General features: G+C 39.7%; 1 protein-coding gene across 2 annotated transcripts in view; it reads left to right on the plus strand.

Moving 5' to 3' along the window:
• sema3c (sema domain, immunoglobulin domain (Ig), short basic domain, secreted, (semaphorin) 3C) overlaps positions 1-17,398 on the plus strand; it is a 104,107-nt gene that overhangs the window by 52,907 nt on the left and 33,802 nt on the right. For both annotated transcript variants that reach the window (XM_063072803.1, XM_063072804.1), the window contains exons 3-5: positions 9,231-9,391; positions 9,921-9,983; positions 11,645-11,764. In XM_063072803.1, coding sequence (XP_062928873.1) covers positions 9,231-9,391; positions 9,921-9,983; positions 11,645-11,764 — 344 coding nt within the window. The remainder of the gene's footprint in view (positions 1-9,230; positions 9,392-9,920; positions 9,984-11,644; positions 11,765-17,398) is intronic.

Consider the following 17,398-nt stretch of genomic DNA (forward strand, 5'->3'; position numbering starts at 1 on the left):
AGTTGAGAGGATAAACAGCTTTAAGTTCCCCGGTATAAACATCACCAAGGATCTCACGTGGTCTGTACATACTGGCTGTGTGCCGAAAAAGCCGTAACAGCGCCTCTTTCACCTCAGACAGTTGAAGAAGTTTGGTATCGGCCCCAAATCCTTTCTCTAGGGGCACAACTGAGAGCATCCTGACTGGCTGCATCACTGCTTGGTATGGGAATTGTACTTCTCTCAATTGCAGGACTCTTCAGAGAGTGCTATGGACAGCCCAGTGCATCTGTAGATGTGATCTTCCCACTATTCAGGACACTTACAAAGACAGGTGTGTAAAAAGGGCCCAAAGGATCTTTGGGGACTTGAGTCATCCCAACCACAAACTGTTCCAGCTGCTACTATGATTGCACATTGGACATTTAGATGGAGATGTAATGCAAAGATTTTTACTCCTCATGTATACAAAGGATGTAAGAAATAAAGTGAATTCAATTCAGTTCAAATCATCCACTACAGTATTGGAATTTTAGAAACAGGGCAGCCAATTCACACAGGAAAAAATTGCTACAAACTGCAAACGTTAACGGCTGTATAACTTGCTCTAACAATGGTGAATGGGGAAGGAATATTGGTCAGAGTAAAAGCACATCCCCATGGGTACTATCTCAGAGCTACCCATCTTCTGATACTTAGCCACGTATATGATTGTGATGACCCAAACAAGGACAGAAGAGGATAAATCAACCCGATGCTATTCTTCAGAGTCTGTAAGTGATTGGTTTACAGAGATATCCTGGCAGAAAAGTACAGGGTTGGATAAGTAAATTTAATTTTACCAGCACTGAGAAAGTATTTAAATATGCCACTCAATTAACTTCTTCAATCATCAATATATCTTACAAATCAGAAAAAAAGGTGTGGAAAAATTCACTGAGTTTGAATGTGTTCCTGTGACTACACAAATTCTTCCAACTAAGAGCAGCACATTTATATTATGTCAGTAATTATATCTTCTCTGGGTGTTATTTTCATTTAAGCCTGCAGTTTAACATAATCCCAGGGTATTGGTTTTATTTAAAATAGATGATCCACTTGAGCCTGCTGACAGGTCATTCCTAAATCTACAGCCACCTGTCACAGTCACCAAGTCATCAATTCAATGCTTTAACATAAATACAACTAAACCTGAAATGAAAACCAGGTGTAACATCTCCACACAATTATTGGAAGAAGACTGGCTCCTGACTTGCTGCTAAAACCAAATCAGTAGGAAAATCATTGCAAACATATAGAGTAAATAAGCAAAAGGATTGCTTTGTGAAACATAAGCACAAATATCCCACAACTCCATCTCAAATGGTATCTAACATTTCTGGTTGGATGCTCTCCCAGGTTCAGCCTTTATTTGTGCCAAATCAGATGAGACGTGCAATTCATCCAACCATCAGAAGGCTTAACATGCTAACACTTCAAGAAGATAAATTTCCCTTAGACCAGAGCACTGGCTCAATGGTTGGAAATATTGCAGGCTACCAAGAACAATCAAGCTTTGTGGACTTGTTTCACATTTTAAAATTTAAAAGTTGGAGCAAAGACATATTAATATTCCTTCACACACTACTTGTCTGCAAACTTTGTACATTGCCTGTCACTCAAAATATACAAACCTTACATGAACTTCTCACTCTACAAGTAGAATACTCGTTTCTTCCCTCATTTTACATTTACCCTATCCAGACCCTACTGACATGGTCTTCCTCCAGCACAGTCAGATGCTGGGTGCTGCTCCTTCACTGCCCAGCGACAGCCTCCTGCACTCAGCCTTGTGTTCGAGCCCACTGTCAACTTGCAGGTCGTCGTCCACCACTTTAAAATTTACTTGGAATGAAAGTATGAAGCCCTGAAGCAAAAAACACTTGGCTTTCCTCCTGAAGCTGTGTGAACGATCTTTACTGCTCACTTTGGCCTTTATCTGCTTGATTCCCAGCCCAAGAGAAACTGGGGAGTGAAGTGTTTTATCTGAAAAGTTGAGGAGCCTCATTTTTTTTCTGCTGTAATTCCCAATATTGCCAACATTATTTTTTTTTTGTCTCTCATTTTTATGCCGTTCCCCCTCTCAAGTGCCTGCCTTCAGCTGGCCATTCCTTGTTTCCTGGCGTAGTATCTGATGCACACAGCAAATGCTGTATTCTCTTCTCCTGAGGATGCTTCTATCGATGTGGTCAGCCACCGAATCCAAAGCCTTACTGGGAAGTGAGAGAATGAAACCTGTGTGCCAAATGTGTAGGGCTGGGGGTGTTTAGCACCTTGTAAAGAATTTTGAAAGCCAAGGAAACTTGATGAAATCCTGAAGCCCAACCCCAACTTTATCGATGCACTATCAAAGTGCAGACTCGTTTTATTTAGATGTTAAACTTGGTGAGCATAAAAAAAATCTTTAATTCCACAACTTCAGATTAATTTCATTCCTGAAATGATTGAAACATTTCAGGAAATGGAAGCAAGTCGGATCCATTTCTGACAAGTATCTGCCGCAACTACTCATTTCGACAATACACTGGTGCAGTGTTGGAAACCTCGTCCATAAAGACCGGCACTGTTTGGTGACAGCTGAACAACACATTCATCCTGCTCTTTAGGAGAAGGCAGAACCATCATTCTGAATAGCTTCCACAAGACCGCGTTTACATCTTGTTGGAGATTTATGTGGCCTGTCAGGTCTGTGAAAGAGAATTGTAAATGCATCAAAATTGCTTGCTGAGAATGTGAACACGCTGCAGCTGGATTTTAAATGGCGTCTGAAAATATTAATTACATAGATATTTCTCCCTGCTCTTTCCCTGCTAGAGCAGGGTTCCCTTGGTTAATGATGGGGGTCCATGGCATAAAAAAGTTTGGGGACCCCTGCCCTGGAGTTTCATTTCAAGACCTAGTACCTCATGTGAAGATTTTAGTTTTAAATACTTCTGTTCATTTCTTTTCGTATTTTTGAGCAAATGAATGCTGATGTGATCGTGAGTCATAAACTCGGAGACATGTTAAGACCCTGTGTAATGAGAGGGACTGGACCATTGAAACAACAGTGTTGCTTAAGTCCTTAAAATTAATAGATGTATAGGTATGAATTAGTCTCCTTGCTCAGTTCGGGCCAGTCACTTTGTTCAGCTGGATCCTTTGAGAAAAATGAGCAAATAGATGGAAGTCTTCTCACATTATAATTAGAGTCTTAGTGAGGAATATTCCATTTTTGCAATAACTTAAATATAACTACAGTCTGATTTCAGATACTGAACCAAAGTAGGAATTTCCTAAGGAAAAACTTCAAATCAATGTGCTTTAATCGGTTCAGCTCTCAACTGGTTTGCTAGTTTACCATTGACAACAGCCAAAAGCCATCAAACTCGTGACTTCTTAAAGACCACTTGCACGGGAGAGTAAACACATGACTTGAATTGCACACGGTTTATTGTGGAATCTTAACCAAGTAAAAGCTCGTAAAGTTCATGGAATCTCAAAAATCCTCCAGTGATCTGATGCCAAGCCACATAAATTGATATTAGATCAACTTTTTCATAGAGGCGATTTTAAGGATCATCTTGAGAAGAATAATGAAGTGGAGACAGAAGCCATTCAATGAATGAAACATTGTAAGGCTGGAAGTGATAAAATCAGCAAATGGAAAGACATTGGGTGGACATGAAAACAGATGAAAGTCTTTAAAATCAAATCCATATAATTACAGGATGGTCCGTCTAACTTTGATAATAGATGAGGGGTAGGAACAATAGGAAGTGAAAAAAATTAACAGGCACAAGTTAATTGAAGAGAGTGAGCAGGGGAGTTGTATAAGTTCAAAGTAGATTTTATTATCGAAGTACATATATGTCACCAAATACAACCCTGAGATTCATTTTCCTGTGGGCATACTCAGCAAATCTATAGGATAGTAACTATAACAGGAACAATGAAAGATCAACCAGAGTGCAGAAGACAGCAAACTGTGCAAATGCATATACAAGGAATTAGCAATAAATAATGAGAGCATGAGATAATGAGATAAAGAGTCATTAAAGTGAGATATCTGAACGTTTCAATGACTGTAGTTATCCCTTTTTATTCAAGCATCTGATGATTAAGGGGTAGTGACTGGTATTGAATCTGGTGGTGCGAGTCCTGAGGCTCCCATACCTCCCAGCTGATGGCAGCAGCAAGAAGGTAGCATAACCTGTGTGCCAGAGATCTCTGATGGTGGATGCTGCTTTCCTATGACAGCGTTTCTTGTGGATGCGCTCAATGATTGGTAGATCACATTGGACTAATCAAGCTGAGTTTTTTTTTCTGACAAAGTAGCAGTGAAGCTTGAAGAATGAAATACAGTGGATTTTAGGGAACCACTTAACAAAGTACGACAAAAAGGTCATGAACAAAATGAAGACCCAGAGAATTAGAGTGTTAGTGTCCTTTGTAGGATTGGTTAAAAAGTCAGCTTAAGAATGGAAAGCAATAAATTGTGGTAAATTTATTGGCAGCCCCCAAGATTCTACGGTAGTGTTGCGATTTGGCTTACACATACATAATTGTTTGGATATCGGAATTTGGAATAAAGTAAAAAAATCAATGTAGCAAATAATCTCTTACAGTGTATCTGACTGTACGTAGTCAAAGGTCGCAGAGGAGTCCAGAAGAACAAGCTAAGACTGTTTAACACAGGCTCAATTGCAGGCATCAGTTGTGACTTTAATAAGGGCCATTTTACTAATTGAACAGGAAATGGGTATCAGGTTGGTGTAATTTAAGACTTTGATTCTGAAAAAGCGAACAGTGGATTTGGAAGAGTAGTACATTCATAAATTTTGAAGGAGTAAATGGGTTTGAAGAAGATTATGAAAACTGGAGGGTCATGGCATGGTACGTTGAGGAGAATGATGCTGGAATACTTGCAACACACACAAAATGCTATAGGAACTCAGCAGGCCAAGTAGCATCAATGGAAAAGAGTACAGTTGGTGTTTCAGGGCAAGACCCTTCAGCAAGACTGGAGAAAAAAAGATTAGTAGATTTAAAAGGTGGGGGAGGGGAGGGAGGAACACAAGGTGATAGGTGAAACTGGGAGGGGAGAGGTGAAGTAAAGAGCTGGGAAGATTATTAGTGAAAGAGATGCAGGGTTAGAGAAGGGGGAATCTAATAGGAGAGGACAGAAGGCCATGGAAGAAAGAAAAGGGGGGAGGAGCACCAGAGGGAGGCAATGGGCAGGTAAGGAGATAAGGCAGAGAGAGAAAAGGGGATGGGAAATGGTGAAGGAGAGGGGGAGAGGGAGGCATTACCAGAAATTCGAGAAATCGATGTTCACGCCATCAGGTTGGAGGCTTCCCAAGGCGAATACAAGGTGTTGTTCCTCCAACCTTAGAATGGCCTCATTGTGACAGGATGGGCAGGAAAAACAAAAACAATGAAAAGGACAACTTATCAATTTCAGTCCAAAGGAGAGTCATGAAAGGAAGTAGGGCTGTCAATATCTTAGTGGAGGCAAAATTTGGATCTCATGGACAAAGAGAACTTGGCAAAGGCAGAAGGGGAGAAAGTAGAGAATGTTGATTGTTCAGGTCAAGTTGTACAGGGGCAGGGGTCGTGGATGAGAGAGTACTTTTGAAGAAGCTTGGCTGCAGGAAGGGAGTGAGGTGACAGAGTCAGCTCAATTGATGCAGTTTGAAACAAAGTACAAACCTTCAGCACAAGTTAACCACAAAATTATAGATCATGTTATTCTGGGTATTCCTTTAAAGAGGAATATTTCACAAGAAGTGTTTAAATTATAGTGGGGTCCCTGGTAGTTGTTGCTCTTGAAGTTAGTGTTACCATTTTGAGAGACCATGTACAGCTTGTAATTTCTTTTATTGCTGCAAGGTCTCAGGAATAAGTTCTCATTATCCTCAAAGACTAGCCTATTTTATTTAACTGAACTAAATTCATATCCGATAAAAATACAGTACATAAAATAACAGTTGCAGTTTCTATAATAAAAGTGACACACATGGTTCAGTAAAACCCGATAATGTAACAGACTGAAGCAGTTAGATTGCAGCATGTCAAATGGACATGTATAACTTGACAGTTTAGAGCGTGTGGGATAGAAACAGGCCCTTTGGCCCAAATCGTTCATACCAACCAAGATGCCCATTTAACTTATTCCCATTTGCCTATTTTTGGACTACTATTCAAGTACATGTCCAAATGACTTTTATATTTTGTTATTTTATCTGCCCCAACTTCTTCCTCTGGTAGCTCTTTCCAGGTAAGTGGAAAGGGTTGCTTCTCAGGTTCCTATAACATATGTCCCCTCTCGCCTTACAGCAATGTCCTCTAGTTCTTGGTTCCCCAAATCTGGAAATAGTCTATGTGCATTCTATTTATGCTCCTCATGATTTTATACACCTCTATAGCATCTTCTTTCTGTCTCCTACGCTCCAAAGAATAAAGACATAGCCTGCCCAACCTCTCCCAAATAACTCCACCTTTCGAGTCCTAACAACGTCACTGTAAATTATTTCTGCACTCTGTCCAGCTTTATAGCATCTTTTCTGTAACGGGGTAACCAGAACTAAGCACAATACTCCAAGTGCAGCCTCACATACAGGATGTTTTCCTTGTCGATTATTACAGGACTATAATTTTCTTCTGTTTATGAACAATAAAGTTAACTGACCAGAATCCTAGAGGTATGGGTGACTTCAGATACATTATGTCTGTTGTCATTTGTTGGTGATCAGCTGCTGTGTTGCTTGAAAATTAAAATAAAAGCAATCAGTTATTCCTGAGAGTGATATACCATTGCTGAAATTTTTAGCAAAGCTCAAACCTCTGCATAACATATTTTATCACGTTATAGTTGTTGACCAAGTTGGTCAGAATAGAAGGGAGCACTGAAACAGCATGTGAAACATTACAGTGCCCTAACCAAACATCACCACACTTTCTACACGCCGTCCGTAGGGATGGGTATTCTCCCGGACTTGATCAACACGGCCATTCATTAGGCTCCTCCACAATAAGTTCAGAGATGCTCTGTCGTCTTGGTAAAGTTGATTTTGTTGATTGTGTTAGTAAAGCATTGTACTCTGATCTTGAAAGTCATAGGACATGAGATTCAACTAAAAGCACTTACTTTGAATATCAAACAATGTGAACTGGGAAGATCTGGAACATGTTCAGTTTAATAAAAATAGGTTAGCCTTTGAGAACCATGGTAATAACTTTTCCAAATGCTTAAAACTGAATTTTGGTTTGTAATTTGTTTTCAAACCAGTACAGACATCCACCAAAGTACAATATTTTGTTTCATAATGGGTTTATTTAGTTGAGTCAGTTTCGTGTTTACGAGATAATAGCTGCTGAACTATCACAATGTATTATTTTTAACATTGAGATGCCAGTATTTAAAACAATACATACAATCCCTGGGTTACGTAAAAGCTCTGTTCTTGAGAACAGTCAGAAAACCAATTTTTCAAGATGTCAGAAATGAACAATTTCTATAAGAATTGTTTGAAATGAACAAATATTTATTGTTTTCTCCTGCAGATTAGTTACAATGGTATATCGTCAGAATGTCCCACATCTAATAGTTTGTTTTGATGGCTTCAAAGTATCAATGGAAGTTACGTTATTTGATAAAGTATTTTACCAGTATTTTAGAACAGATTTGCCATGTCAGTTTCCAAGGTAAATCTTTTAAGTGGACTCCTTCTGTGAACCAGCAGCTATGTTCTTAAAGACAATGCTTCTATTGGATTACTGTGGGAAGGTTTCACATAAGCAGTTTTGTTTTGAAGATTGTTTGTCTTTGAATTAACAAGTTCCGTAACTCCTGAAGCTGTTTACACATCTGTAACTAAATTTCTTGTCTTGAAAAATGTTTTAAGAGTTTAATGGAAGAATCTGTGTAGTTAGATGTTTTTCCAGTCAGGCCTTTCATGAGCTGGAAAACCTTATTAGGATGGTGGTGAATATTGGTAGCTCAGGTTGAGGTATTTGATTTTGTGGTGCTCGCTGAGCTTGGCAATTAGCTTGCAGGCGTTTCTTCACCAGTCGAAGTGACATCCTCAGTGTAAAGTTGCTGGTGTTTCCCTCTGGAAATGCTTGCGTTTATATCGCCCCCATTCACTTGCTTCAGTCCTGATTGGCTACCTTCTCAGTTGACCTTTGAATTCTATTGGCTTGTGTTTCTTTCACACTTAGATGTTTGTAGATGGTGAATATTTTGATGTGTTTGGTTTACAGAGTTATTGGAAGATAACCATGCTTCTAAAAATCCTTGTATCTGCTTCAAGGAAAATCTTGTATTCAAGAAGTGTTAATTAGTCTCCGGTCAATTGTATTTTCAGAAATGTTTTTAAACAAAATGGAATTTTCATATCACAGTCATGATAATAGTGTAAGCGAAGCATGAGTTTGTATAATTGAGTTGCAGAGAGATGTATATTTGTTGTAACTCCATAGAACGAGAAACTAAGAGCTACTCAATAGAGAAGGTACAAGCACTTATCTTTCACTAAAGTAATAGCAAAAAAAACCCAAAGAAACCTTGGGAAAGTGCCTTTGGAAAATTTTTGAGATGGAGGTGACAAAGTGCAATAGTTTAATGGCAGAAATCCTTATGGAAGAATTTACTGATTGAAGATTCAGCTGATAGAATGAAAGATGCAACATTATGCCGGAGTATAGGAGTGATAGGCTGTTGTGCTCCTGTGTCTTATGGTCTTATGGAATCATGGAATCATTTTACCACTAAACAACGAATCAATGAACATCTAGGTGCACAGAGTGGTAACTGTATGCAAGTTACTGTTTGCATTAGATAGATTTGCCAACCAGGGAGGTCTGAAAGTCTGTCACTGAACTGTTAAATTTCTATGATTAGACTGTTGAGCTTGAAGTCAATGAAGATGGATGGCAGGACAGTTCTGAAAGTTTGCCAAGGCTGGGTAGCCAAATTCAGCTACATAGCCTTGGTGATCTTTTCCTAACGTTGGCCTGAATGAAATTTTACCTCATCCAAAGTTTCAGGTTGGGCCAGCAGATGGAAATTGTTGCAACATCCCTGATAATGAAGTGGTGGTATCCAGAGCTGACATGTAACATTTAACTTTTTATTAACATGTCCTAGTTCATATTTTACTTCACTACAAAGAATCCATAAAAGTAATTATATTCAACTAATAACAATATTACCTGTCTTGTTTTTATAGAACTGAAGGCCACCCGTACATCTCAGTTCTACAGTCTGTCCTTGAATCCTTTGGATTATAGAATCCTACTCATGGATGAAGATCAAGACCGCCTGTATGTAGGCTCTAAAGATCACATTCTGTCTCTCAATGTAAACAACATCAGCCAGAACCCTCTTTCTGTAAGTTTAATCTCTTGAGTTTGTTTTGGATGATGGAAGTGACTTTGATTCACACTGTTATTATAAGGTTTCCATTCGCTGTTTCATCTAAATATTGTATGGACCACCTAGTAATGTGTCAGCCATCCTGGTCTCCAGAGCTGCGACAGGAAGCTGTCTCTCATATTTTCCCATTGGTTCAAGAGGTGCAGTGAAATTAAGAAATTCAGAAGCAGCTTTTGAAGAGATTCTATCCATTAATTTTCTCAGTACATCTAAACTGTGTGTCAAAAAGGCTTTCAATATAAACTGAAAATAAAAAAACTGATTTACATAAGGTACCAGAGATGATTGATTCTAACAGCTGTACATGCTACCATTTTATTTTCAAATTGTCCTATTCGTCTAACTATTTTTCCATTGCCATAAGACAAAAAACAGTCCACAATAAGCAGACTGTGGTGCTGGGTCCACATTAGTTGCAATGCTTTTTTACTGTGTCCTGGATTGTTTTAATGGTGTGTTGAAGTCTTGCAATATCTTTCATCAGGTTCACTGGCCAGCGTCAAGCAATAAAGTAGATGAATGCAAAATGGCTGGCAAAGATCCAAGTGTAAGTAGCAAATGTTTCGATCCTCCCTGTGGTGATGAATTTTTTTTTGACAGACGTGGAATTACTTAGAATTACAACATGGAATTGGTCTATTTAGCCCAATCAGTCCATGTCAATATTTGTCCTCCACATGGGCAGTAATTCTGATCCCATGTATCTATTCCCATATTTTATTATTCCACTTTCCTTCAATGACCTATCAAATGCTTAAATGTCAGCATGGTCTCTACTTCAGTCAGTAAATCTAGTAATGAATTCCACAGTCTGTTAGTCTTCTGTGTAAATATAATTTCCCTGCTCCTTTCCTTAAATCTCTTCCACTTCATCTAATATAGCATAACATGTCCCTTGTTCTATGCTCCTCAACCATGAGACGCAATCAGTTTCATTTCATGTGTCCTATCTGTTCTTAGTTTGAAACACATTGGTCACCCATACACTGTTCAAATGAAAATGGGCCCATTTTCTGACCTTTTTTTGTATTTTAGTATATTGCTTCATACCAGCAATACCCTCACAAATATTTTCTGTACCCTCATAATTTGCATTAAAGCTATTTGTCTATTGCAGAATACTGCTTCATAATTGATGTAGATTCACCATTACATATTAACTTTTACTTTCAATGCCCATTGCCATTAAACACTGTATTGCTTGAATGGCTTTTAACAATCCTTTCTCCCTGCAGAATTAGTTTCGGCATCTTACGAAGCTCTTGCACATCATTGCAACAGATGTTAAGCTGACTGGCCTGTAATTATCTGGATTAGCTTGATCTGCAAAGTCATTTCAATCTTCAATCACATTTCCATTCTTCATGGAAACATCTGTATTTTCTCCCCCCCCCCCACCCTTTCCCTGAGGATATCTCCCCTCTTTCAAGTTAACTAATCTCTCTAACATCTCTTTAAATCTACTATAATATTGAGCTTTAGCCGGTTATGGAATTCTGTCCTTCCCAGATTGTTCCCTGAAACAAAACACCTGTTAAATGTAATTGACAAAAGTAACTTGGCAGAGATGAGGTGAGCAGCTCACCTGAAGTGAAAACAACTAAACTATGAAGACTTTGAATGCAATATGCATGAAGTTAATGGAATTAAACAAATTAAGTGAACAATGAGAACAATCAATTTTCAGCTGCCACTAGAAGGAGGATGTTGAGGGTGCAGAAAAGGGTTACTAGGATGCTGCCTGGCTCAGAGGGCATATGCTGAATAAATTTGGGCTGTTGTTGCTGGAATGCCAGAGGCTGAGGGGAAGATCTGACAAAGGTTTATAAGATTATTACTCAGAGAGTGGTGGATGCCTGGTATGATGGTTGAGGCAAATGCATTAAAGGCTTTTAAGAGACTTTTAGATAGTCTCGTTGATGTAAGGAAGATGGAGGGATATGGATATTGTGTAGGTAGGAGGGATTATTTTTTGGGTGTGTTGGATTTGCTGTTCAGCTGGTTCAGCACAATATTGTGGACCAAATGGCCTGTTCCTGTGCTGTTCTATGTTCAATATGTTTTTTTTAAAAATCTCTTGTCTTTCTCACAGAATCATTTAGTTCAATTGTGATCATCTATTAGTAAAAATAGCTTTTTATTCATATGTAAATTATAGATTGCCTGCTCATGGCTAATTCTTTTATTTGTTTCTATGTTTTTTGACAGACTGGATGTGGTAATTTTGTTCGTGTCATACAAGTTTATAACCGGACTCATCTCTTTGTTTGTGGAAGTGGTGCATTTAGCCCCGTCTGCACGTATATCAACAGAGGTCGCAAATCTGAGGTTTGTGTTAAACCATTAATAAATTGGCAATAGCTGCCAAAGAAATGCTGCATTCAAATCCCTGTAATTACTGCTATGGATTCAATTTCCTGTACATTTCCAGTAGCTCTGAAAGACTTTCTCTTATGCATTGTCTTGTCTTCCAGAAATAACTCAAACATTTCAAGTGGTTGATTAGTGAATCGTACAGTTACTGTTTAATGTAGCAGAAAGCTATTTGCTTACATCTGTGCAATCCATTTTAGAATTTGAGGGATATAGAAGAAATTTATAGTCTGATGAAAACTGCATAAAATGTAGAATTGGATCATCTTGTGTTGATTAATGTAGAGTCATATTTGTGCGGCATAGGCACGTGCCCTTTGGGCCAACTTGTTTATGTTGACATTTGTACTTAACATCCTGTTCCTAATTGCTCTGTAGCCTTTTATGTCAATGATATTTCATTGCCCCTCGTTTTCTTTCTAGTTCCTTCCTGAAGTTTCTCCTACACTCTTCAAGGATCTCCTCTATTTTCAGCCACTATACCTGCCTTATGCTTCCTTATTTCTCTGCTTCAGACTCTTGATATCCCCTGTCAGCCAAGGTACCCGAATCTTGTCATCCTTAGCTCTCACGCTAAGGAAACAAACCCACTCAGATCTCTCACTGTCTCACTTTAAAAGACTGACTTATTGGATATATTACAGAAATTGTTAAAAGAAACCCTTATTCACGTACCTGTCAATTTAGTACCATTATTCTAGGAAATTCCACCTGTGGTGAAAACAAAATTCAATTTATTTAGTTCATTTAATTTATCCTTTTTTTTCCAAAATTCAATTTATTTCGTTAATTGAAATTAGCCTTTTGGGTTCTAATGTTTCTTCAATCATTCATTCTTTCGGGTTTTTCTTCTGTTTCATGGATGTCTGTGAAAAGTAAGGCAGTGTTAGCTGTGAGGAGGATGCTAAGAGGATGCAGGGTGACTTGGATAGGTTAGGTGAGTGGGCAAATTCATGGCAAATGCAATTTAATGTGGATAAATATGAGGTTATCCACTTTGGTGGCAAAAATAGGAAAACAGGTTATTATCTGAATGGCGGCCGATTAGGAAAAGGGGAGGTGCAACGAGACCTGGGTGTCATTATACACCAGTCATTGAAAGTGGGCATGCAGGTACAGCAGGCGATGAAAAAGGCGAATGGTATGCTGGCATTTATAGCAAGAGGATTCGAGTACAGGAGCAGGGAGGTACTACTGCAGTTGTACAAGGCCTTGGTGAGACCACACCTGGAGTATTGTGTGCAGTTTTGGTCCCCTAATCTGAGGAAAGACATCCTTGCCATAGAGGGAGTACAAAGAAGGTTCACCAGATTGATTCCTGGGATGGCAGGACTTTCATATGAAGAAAGACTGGATGAACTGGGCTTGTACTCGTTGGAATTTAGAAGATTGAGGGGGGATCTGATTGAAATGTATAAAATCCTAGAGGGATTGGACAGGCTAGATGCAGGAAGATTGTTCCCGATGTTGGGGAAGTCCAGAACGAGAGGTCACAGTTTGAGGATAAAGGGGAAGCCTTTTAGGACTGAGATTAGGAAAAACTTCTTCACACAGAGAGTGGTGAATCTGTGGAATTCTCTGCCACAGGAAACAGTTGAGGCCGGTTCATTGGCTATATTTAAGAGGGAGTTAGATATGGCCCTTGTGGCTACGGGGGTCAGGGGGTATGGAGGGAGGGCTGGGGTGGGGTTCTGAGTTGGATGATCAGTCATGATCATAATAAATGGCGGTGCAGGCTCGAAGGGCCGAATGGCCTACTTCTGCACCTATTTTCTGTGTTTCTATGTCGATTTGCCTATTCCCAATAATGGAGGAACTGAAATCAAAAGTGATGAAAAAGAGAGCAGGAAAAGAATATATATTGAAATGGCATGCTGGTTTCATTCTTGCTTAGTTAAGATCACCCTTATGGTCCAAGCTGATAGTCTGCAACTCCTGGGTTGTTTGATGTATCAGATATACATTTGGAGATGCTCAGCCTCCAAGTCCAGAAACGTAATCAGTTTGGTTAAATTTCTGGATTTGGATTGTTGGGCGTCACCACATGTATACGTGATATGGGGAGCAAGGACATGGCAGACCAATTGAATAATTACTTTGGTTCTGTCTTCGCTAAGGAGGACATAAATAATCTTCCGGAAATAGTAGGAGACAGAGGGTCCAGTGAGATGGAGGAACTGAGGGAAATACATGTTAGTAGGGAAGTGGTGTTAGGTAAATTGAAGGGATTGAAGGCAGATAAATCCCCAGGGCCAGATGGTCTGCATCCCAGAGTGCTTAAGGAAATAGCCCAAGAAATAATGGATGCATTAGTGATAATTTTTGAAAACTCTTTAGATTCTGGACTAGTTCCTGAGGATTGGAGGGTGGCTAATTTAATCCCGCTTTTTAAAAAAGGAGGGAGAGAGAAACTGGGGAATTATAGACCGGTTAGCCTAACATCGGTGGTGGGGAAAATGCTAGAGTCAGTTGTCAAAGATGTGATAACAGCACATTTGGAAAGCGGTGAAATCATCGGACAAAGTCAGCATGGATTTGTGAAAGGAAAATCATGTCTGACGAAACTCATAGAAGTTTTTGAGGATGTAACTAGTAGAGTGGATAGGGGAGAACCAGTGGATGTGGTATATTTGGATTTTCAAAAGGCTTTTGACAAGGTCCCACACAGGAGATTAGTGCGCAAACTTAAAGCACACAGTATTGGGAGTATGGTATTGATGTGGATAGAGAATTGGTTGGCAGACAGGAGGCAAAGAGTGGGAATAAACGGGACCTTTTCAGAATGGCAGGTGGTGACTAGTGGGGTACTGCAAGGCTCAGTGCTGGGACCCCAGTTGTTTACAATATATATTAATGACTTAGACGTGGGAATTAAATGCAGTATCTCCAAGTTTGCGGATGACACGAAGCTGGGTGGCAGTGTTAGCTGTGAGGAGGATGCTAAGAGGATGCAGGGTGACTTGGATAGGTTAGGTGAGTGGGCAAATTCATGGCAAATGCAATTTAATGTGGATAAATATGAGGTTATCCACTTTGGTGGCAAAAACAGGAAAACAGATTATTATCTGAATGGTGGCCGATTAGGAAAAGGGGAGGTGCAATGAGACCTGGGTGTCATTGTACACCAGTCACTGAAAGTGGGCATGCAGGTACAGCAGGCGGTGAAAAAGGCCCACGATATGCTGGCATTCATAGCAAGAGGATTCCAGTACAGGAGCAGGGAGGTTCTACTGCAATTGTACAAGGCCTTGGTGAGACCACACCTGGAGTACTGTGAGCAGTTTTGGTCCCCTAATCTGAGGAAAGGCATTCTTGGCATAGAGAGTACAAAGAAGGTTCACCAGATTGATTCCTGGGATGGCAGGACTTTCATATGATGAAAAACTGGATCGACTAGGCTTATACTCGTTGGAATTTAGAAGATTGAGGGGGGATCTTATTGAAACGTATAAAATCCTAAAGGGATTGGACAGGCTAGATGCAGGAAGATTGGTCCTGATTTTGGGGAAGTCCAGAACGAGGGGTCACAGTTTGAGGATAAAGGGGAAGCCTTTTAGGACTGAGATTAGGAAAAACTTCACACAGAGAGTGGTGAATCTGTGGAATTCTCTGCCACAGGAAACAGTTGAGGCCAGTTCATTGGCTATATTTAAGAGGGAGTTAGATATGGCCCTTGTGGCTAAAGGGATCAGGGGGTATGGAGGGAAGGCTGGTACAGGGTTCTGAGTTGGATGATTAGCCATGATCATACTGAATGGCGGTGCAGGCTCGAAGGGCCGAATGGCCTACTCCTGCACCTATTTTCTATGTAAGAATTTCAATTTGTATACTGTATACATTCTCTGATATTAAGTGGACTGTTATATCACTACTTAAAATCTTGGAATTTTGCTTTTTACCACTGGCAACCAACCTACGATGTTTTCCAATCATGCAGTGATGCTGATTATACAAGATATTCAGTTGTCCATCCAATCATGCCTAGAATTCACTTGAAGTACTGTCCACAGCTTTGTATAATTTATTTCTTCTCCTTTCACACTGTTCCAATTGAGGCAGGAAACAGAAAATTGAGCAATGCCTGACCAATCTCATTATTTAATAGAACACGGAAACATAAAACATTTGGCGCAAAAGATAAAATTGACGTTTTTATTTACTTAAGTGCCTAAGTAGCCAATGTTATGAACTAAAACTGTCAAAGAGATAATGCTAAAGAGATGGAGTGCTAGGCACCCCAGGGTCAAATTTCAACAGAAACCTATTGTGTGCAGTAACAGTGGGATGAAACATTTTAAGTTTACTAAATGCCTTCATGTCTCCAGCCCAGAACCAAAATACTTTTGGATAGTTAGATTATGAAGACACGCAGTCCTCTTTTATCGTCATTTAGTAACGCATGCATTAAGAAATGATACAATATTTCCTTCGGTGTGATTTCACAAAACACAGGAAAGACCAAGACTGAAAAAAACTAACAAAACCACATAATTATAACATATAGTTACAACAGTGCAACAATACCATAACGTAATGAAGAACAGTCCATGAGCTCAGTAAAAAGTTCAAAGTCTCTCAAATGTCCCACGTCTCACACAGACGGGAGAAGGAAGAAAAACTCTCCCTGCCATGCCCGACCACAGTCTGACTCTGAGCCGTCCGAAAACTTTGAGCCTCCAATCAGCTCTCTGACACCAAGTACCGAGCACCATCTGTATCCGAGCGATTCGACCTCAATTTCGGTCGCCAACAGCAGGCAAAGTCGGGGATTTTGAGGCCTTCCCTCCAAAAGATTCCCGACCGCGCCGTAACGACAGCAGCGAATGAGCGTTTCAGAAATTTCTCCAGATGTTCCTCTGTGCTTTCACATCTGTCTCCATCAAACCAGTATTGTCCACGGCCCCTAGTTAACGGATACGATATCATTTTTCACCGGAGGGCTGCGCACACGCGGTGCACAGCACTCTCTCCTCCCGCCGAAGTTATTCTTGCTGGCTTGTGAAGACTATGGAAGTTAACTCTACTAAATGATTTGATACAGCTGAAATTTGCGATAAATTGCTGAGGCACCAGAATTGTTGATTTTTTTTCTTATCTCTTATGTTATCTGTCCATTAATACAACATTGAGTTTTCCCACATATAAAATTCTCATCTTCCACTTAGAAAAGTAAAGGTGGCTTTTAGCAGCTTCAGGTGTCTTTACCTAGTCCATATACAGCTGGTCTTCAAAGCAGTGAATGAACACTGAATACACATGCCATCACACTCCTACAATGGCATTTAAGTCTAACTTTAGAGACTAATATTGTGATAGAAATTGATCTACCATGCTGTAGATGTGGACAAATTAAGGGAACTGTTCCCAAAAGTCATCTGATCAAATATTATGTTAAACTATATTGATGTGTTCCAAAAACAGACATTAAACCATTTCCAAATCTAAATATAGGGCCACTCTCCGACTTATTGGGGTTCCTGGTAGAAACTAGCTTTGGATGGATAGAGCAAATGCTGGACTGAGTCATTCTGGATCCTTCTGTGATAATTGAAGTCACCAGCCCAAGATGGGGAATTCTTTTTTGCTTTC

This window comes from Mobula hypostoma, chromosome 20 (assembly GCF_963921235.1).
Source record: "Mobula hypostoma chromosome 20, sMobHyp1.1, whole genome shotgun sequence".
Lineage (NCBI taxonomy): Eukaryota > Metazoa > Chordata > Chondrichthyes > Myliobatiformes > Myliobatidae > Mobula > Mobula hypostoma.